The following is a 6,401-nucleotide window of genomic DNA, read 5'->3' as shown; positions in this document are numbered from 1 at the left end:
ATCAGCTGTACTCCTAAGATGAAATTTTGATTATCCCCATTGCACAAAGATGGAAGACCAACACTTTATGAAGAAATGCCCCCTAAAATGCAGACACACAGACACACAGTATTTAAATTAATCACAATCCTAAAGTAGGGGTCAGCACATCAGGGGAGAGATAAAAAGCCTAAATGCCTCATTTCATCCACAAAGAGGGGCTTGGCAGTCTCCTGAGGAAAAGCTTTGTTCTATCTCATACTATAGCCTCACATTTTTAAAAACAATTTACTTCAGTTCATTTCCCAGTAGAAATTGAATAAGGAGTGTTTGTTCTCTGAAGTTGCGTAGGAGAAACTTGACCTTGCCAGAGGAAAGGACTGTCCCAGGAACACTTGACGAGAGAGGGCAGTAGTTTGTGCTGCTGTGAATCACAGCAGGTACTTACTGGTTTTCTTTACATGTCTTTGTTCTCACTAAAGCAGAGAGAGGCCATGAGAAATTATATGACCCAGCAACCTAATTATACAGCATTTCATTGAAAACTTGACTGTGGTCCCACACTTCTAGTTGAACATCAGCCCTGACATTGAATTCTGTTTCTGTATCATCTTGGGCAAGGGCTTTATATTTAGGATCGCAGATTCCTCATGGGTACAATAACAAAAACAATTCCTACCTCACAAAATTGTGAGGATTCCCAAGAATGTAGGAAATCATCTAGTCTGGTATGGACTCATTAAATCATCTACTTCTCTGGTGACAGAGCTGAGACTGGCTTCCTTGCCACCTTTTTAAACAGTGCTCACTGTGGCCATGCTCCTGAACCCTGGGCCTCACACATAGCATTGAGGCAACATGCTGCCCCAAGGCATTTCATGTTTGTAGTTGGGAGTTGACGCCACTTCCATTCCCACAGATACCTCCAACAATTCGTTCATCTGCTTTCCTAGCACACTTTCGTTGCTTCTTCCTCACTATACTCCCTTCCAAAGGAGAAGAATGTCTTTAGCGCCGGCGTGGTGTGCAGTGTGGGAGACACAGACAGACGTGGGAACCTCCTAACTCTGCAGACCTCAAGGCTCAGTAGGGAAAATTGAATGGTACTATCTGTAGTACCACCTGCTTAGTCTCCCACCACCAGTCCTGGAACTAGCATTCCCCTTTTCTGGGGAACTGCTCCACACAAACACAGATTCCAGGTATGTGGTTCCAGGAGTGCTTTATATCATTACATGTCCCACCTTCCTCACCACAGCTGACTGGTTCTGGGATCAGAGAGTCGTGATCTCTGCCCCTGTGCTTTGTGTTCCTGGCTTAAGGTTAGGTACCCAAGGACCAGCCTGATTTTATTCCAGGACATCGAGACCGAAGGAAAACCTTTTTCCTTGATCCTCAAGAGTCCATGAGGGATTTTTCTTTTTTATTTTCCTTTTGGAGACAGAGTCTCTCACTCCTGTCACCCAGGCTGGAATGCAGTGGTGGGATCACGGCTCACTGCAGACTCGACTTCCTGGGCTCAGGCCATTCTCCCACCTCAGTTTCCTGAGTAGCTGGGACTATAGGTGTGTGCCACCATGCCTATTGTTTTTCTGGTAGAGAGTAGGTTTCGCCTTGTTGCCCAGGCTGGACTTGAACTCCTGGGCTCCAGCAATCTGCCTGCCTCAGTCTCCCAAGGTGCTGAGATTACAGTGGTAAGCTGATATGCCTGGTCAATGAGGGACTTTAAATTTCACTCTCCAGAAGGCAAAAAAGAAAAAAAAAAGTGCACTAAGGAAAAGGAAGAAAGTGTGATGACCCAGGGCTATCTAAACCTCTCCTTTTCCTCATCTGCCTTCCCACCGAGAGGTTGTGTTCCAGAATGCACTACATTGCCATAAGCCTACAGGGCCCTGTGGGGTATAGTCTGTGGTTATCCAGCACTTTCTTTGACTGGATAATTTGATTAGTCAGGAGAGGCTAGCTCCTGTAACAAATGTTCCAAATTTCTTTAGCTTTTAAAGTAAATTTTTATTTTTCTGTTTTTATCAAGGTTCAGTGCAGGTTGGTGGTGACAGTGATGAGGGGATATACTCCATATGTTATCCATAGTTCCAGCCTCCTTCTCCAAATTGGATATGTCATACTGTAGGGTCTGTTCCTCTTCTTCACTCAAGACATGGATTGCACAGGGTGTGTCCTAAAAACTAGGCCTTATTTAGTCATACATCAGTTATTTTCATATTCCAAGAGCCAGAAATCAGTACCTGACCCCATCAAATTACAAGGGTAGCTTAAAAAATATGGTTACTTTGTGGACCAAGATGAAAACAAATAAGCTTTGATGAAGTCATTCTGCCACAGTGAGTTTCTCTAATTGGAAGATTTGAAAAGTACTAGCAAGTTCATTTTGCTACAGACCTAAGCTTGTTCTTCAGTGAGCTGAGTCCTGTGTCTACTAATTGGTTTTAAATTCAGCAGGGAAGACATGAGGATTAGTTATTGAGTACCTAAAACCGTGAACATAGAGGACTTTTCAAAGTAAATTTTAAAAACGGAGTCTTTGGTGTTTAAGCTTTGGTCCTCAAAACATATCTGAAATCACATTCTCTATAATGTGGAGCCATCTCTCCTGCAGAGAGAATTGAGCTTCAGGGTGCAGCAGACATGGATGAGCATTTAAAGGGAAGCTGACATCTACCTAGAAGACAGATCCACTAAAGTCTTCCAATGCCAGAGAAATGCCATGCTTTGGGCATTTGGAATAGTTCCTACTCTGCCTGGGAGCTCTGTACCTTTACCTCCAAAGGAGATGACCACTCCCTAATTGACACACTCCACCCTCCTGTCCGTGGGAGAATCCTATTGGTCATCCAGACTCACAACTGTGCATTAGATCCAAGCTCATCACCGAGGGTAACCCAGTCCTTGATTCCAATCATGAACGTACAAACGTTTTCCAGATATTTAAGGAAAGTGAGGAAGATGCACAAATAGAACTAATTCTGGAGGAGGAAAAAAAAGGATATAATACAGGAAACAGAAGAAAACGTTACCAGAAAATACTCTCAGAGTTTAAGAAAGACAAGAGGCTTATAAAATGAGAACAAGCTGTCATAGAGGGGAACAATCGGGGACAGGCGAAAGTCCTTGGTAACTAGAAAAGTTACTACAGAATTGACATAGCGCAGAGGACTGGCAGTGCTCAGTTCCCCGGGCTGCCCACAGAACTCAGCGTGCTCCCCCTCGACACCACCACCATTCTGAAGGCCCCCGCCTCTCTGTGCACCAGTCCCCGCCCACCCGATGGCGCGCGCCACTCCTCCGATAAGGGTCCTCCCCGCCCACTTCTGGTCCCTTCCCCGACCCTGCCACAACCACCACCGCCTGGCCCGGAGGACCCCGCCCTCCGCCAGCCACCACTGCAGATGGTGGTGCTCCGAGGCCCCAGCCACCGCCGCCGCCACCGCCACTGCCGATGCCGATGCCCATGCCCATGCCGCTGCCCGCTCCGGGACCGTCGCGACCACACCGCTATACCCCGCCTGCTCCCCGCGCCCGCTCTGCCTGCCCTGGGCCCGCTGTCACAAGTGCACCAGAACTACCACCCCAGCTGCGAGGTCGCCGTCAACATCAACGTCAACCTGGAGCTCTACGTCTCCTATGTGTACCTATCCATGGCCTTCTACTTCGACCGGGACGACGTGGCCCTGGAGAGCTTCAGCCGCTATTTCCTGCGCCAGTGGCACGAGAAGAGGGAGCACGCCCAGGAGCTGATGAGGCTGCAGAACCTGCGCGGTGGCCGCATCTGCCTTAGCGACATCAGGAAGCCAGAGCGCCAAGGTTGGGAGGGCGGGCTCAAGGCCGTGGAGTGTGCCTTCGACCTGGAGAAGAAAGTCAACAAGAGTCTCCTGGAGCTGCACCAGCTGGTCAAGCAGAACGGCGACCCCCAGCTCCGCGACTTCCTGGAGAACCACTTCCTGAACCAGCAGGCCAAGACCATCAAAGAGCTGGGTGGCTACCTGAGCAACCTGCGCAAGATGGTGGCTCCGCCGGCAGCAGGCCTGGCAGAGTACCTCTTTGACAAGCTCACCCTGGGCCGCAGCGAGAAAGACACTTGAGCCCAGAGGGGCCCCGCAGCCACGGGGTGTCTTCCCCAGGTACGGCCACCAGGCGGGGCGTCCATGTTGCCCTTTCAGAACGTTCTCTTCAGTTTTCTCCTCTCAGTTTTACCGTTGTTGGCAATAAAGTTATGTATTCTCAAAGCAATAAAGGTGTCCAGCTGACGCATGTCTGCAGTACTCTCACCTTTTAGGAATCGGCACATCCCCATGCAGGTTTAAAGTAGGTATCCAGCAGTCTCTCCACCCAGCCCTGTCCCATCTGCATGCAGCTCAGGATCTGCGGGGGTGGAGGGAAAAGGTATTCTATGGGTCCCTGGAAAACACATTAGTCTTCCCCTTATAAACTCTGAGGGCATGTGGGATAGGGTGAGGTGAGTTGGGATGGGATGGGGTGAGATGGGTGGGGTGGATGGGGTCGGGTGGGGTGTGCAGTATTGGGCCATGGTATCTGTGGGTGCGTATGCATGGTAAGGTGTAAAGCATGGTGTGGAATTCATCCTAGTGGTTGCCTCTGGAGAAGAAGGGTAGGAAATATGATTGGGCAGGGATTAAAATAATATAGTCTTTAACTTGACATGAAAAGTTTTCTTTTTAAAATATGCGTCGCCGGGTGCGGTGGCTCACGCCTGTAATCGCAGCACTTTGGGAGGCTGAGACGGTCGGATCACCTGAGGTCGGGAGTTCGAGACCAGCCTGACCAACATGGAGAAACCCTGTCTCTACTAAAAATACAAAATTAGCCGGGCGTGGTGGTACATGTCTGTAATCCCAGCTACTTGGGAGGCTGAGGCAGGAGAATCGTGTGAGCCTGGAAGGCAGAAGTTGGGGTGAGCTGAGATCCTGCCATTGCACTCCAGCCTGGGCAACAAGATCAAAACTCCATCTCAAAAAACAAACAAACAAAATATGCAAGTGCTAAGGATTTTTGCTTCTGGGGAGCAAGATGGGGGCTCTGGTGGACAGTTTGGTAGAGTACCACTTTGGCAAGCTCACCCTGAGTGACACGGATAATGGGACTGAGCTTTAGGCTGCCTTCCCCACAGATAGCGGTTTATTTCCTGCATATTGCCCTTACGAATCCTCCATTCATGATTTTTCCTTCAATTGTACCATTTCTTCCATTAAAGCTGGTTAAAAAAAAAAAAAGCTCAAAAGAAGGACTGAATAACATAAGGTCAAAGCTGAAGGTCAAATTTGTGATGCTGAATATAAAGTAGAATAAATGGCCCCAAAATGTCAAGGCAGTGACTGTCTGCTTTGAAGAATGTAGAGGGGTGGCAGAGACTTGAAGGTGCAGACCAGGTAGAGCCAGTGTAGCTGATCCAGGTAGGAGACTACTGCAGCTTGAGCTGTGATGGTGGCTGAGGAAATGAAGAGAGGTCGACAAGTTCTAGATGGATTTTCCACAAGAGGAGACAAACTTTGCTCATGGACAGGAGGTGAAGAATGGGAGAGGGGGAATATAATGTAGGTTCTGAAGTTTGGACCTGAAGACCTGAATTGATGATGGAGTTATTATCCCCCTGGGGATGGTTGCAGGGGTCACCCTGGGAGGAGGAGTGGGGAGTGCATGCCATGTAAAATCAGATTTTTTAGATGTCCCAGTGGAAATGTGAATCAAGGAGCTGCAAAAATGTCACGATTGGAAGTAGACATATGGGGGACATTTTATAGATGGTATTGAAGTCATGTGATTGGATGAGCTCACCAGAAAGAGAGTATAAGGGAAAGTATGAAAAATGCAGTCCCAAGTGCCCGGCAGCTAACATTTAGAGGATGGTTGAGGTGTTTGAACACCCATAGAGTTGCTGGTCCCACCTTGACCTTTGTCTGCCCCAAGTTCATTAGCTTATTCCCAATGTCTGCCCCAAGCTTAACTGAAAATCCTCCTGTTTCTGAGAAGCTCCAAGTGGCCTCTGGATTGGCCTTTCAAGATGGAGAGAAAAGTTTGCCTTTTATGTTTTCTTCATGGCTCTGGATAGAAAGATATTATTTCCTAGTGTAAAGAAGATTCCATATGGTAAAGGCCGGGCGCGGTGGCTCAAGCCTGTAATCCCAGCACTTTGGGAGGCCGAGACGGGCGGATCACGAGGTCAGGAGATCGAGACCATCCTGGCTAACACCGTGAAACCCCGTCTCTACTAAAAATACAAAAAACTAGCCGGGCGAGGTGGCGGGCGCCTGTAGTCCCAGCTACTCCGGAGGCTGAGGCAGGAGAATGGCCTAAACCCGGGAGGCGGAGCTTGCAGTGAGCTGAGATCCGGCCACTGCACTCCAGCCTGGGCTACAGAGCAAGACTCCGTCTCAAAAAAAAAAAAA

The 6,401-nt window shown here is 48.6% G+C and overlaps 1 protein-coding gene across 1 annotated transcript; it reads left to right on the top strand.

Annotated features, from left to right (window-relative positions):
* The first annotated feature begins 629 nt into the window (after positions 1–629).
* Positions 630–4,079, top strand: LOC126945734 (ferritin heavy polypeptide-like 17). The gene is made up of 2 exons (XM_050775850.1): positions 630–707; positions 3,120–4,079. The coding sequence occupies exons 1-2, from the start codon at positions 630–632 to the stop codon at positions 4,077–4,079; spliced, it is 1,038 nt and encodes a 345-aa protein (XP_050631807.1).
* Positions 4,080–6,401: the final 2,322 nt, after the last annotated feature.

The sequence above is a fragment of the Macaca thibetana genome, chromosome X (assembly GCF_024542745.1).
Source record: "Macaca thibetana thibetana isolate TM-01 chromosome X, ASM2454274v1, whole genome shotgun sequence".
In the NCBI taxonomy this organism is placed as follows: domain Eukaryota; kingdom Metazoa; phylum Chordata; class Mammalia; order Primates; family Cercopithecidae; genus Macaca; species Macaca thibetana.
The sequence above is the reverse complement of the archived record's forward strand: the minus strand, read 5'-3'. Positions and strand labels throughout refer to the sequence as shown.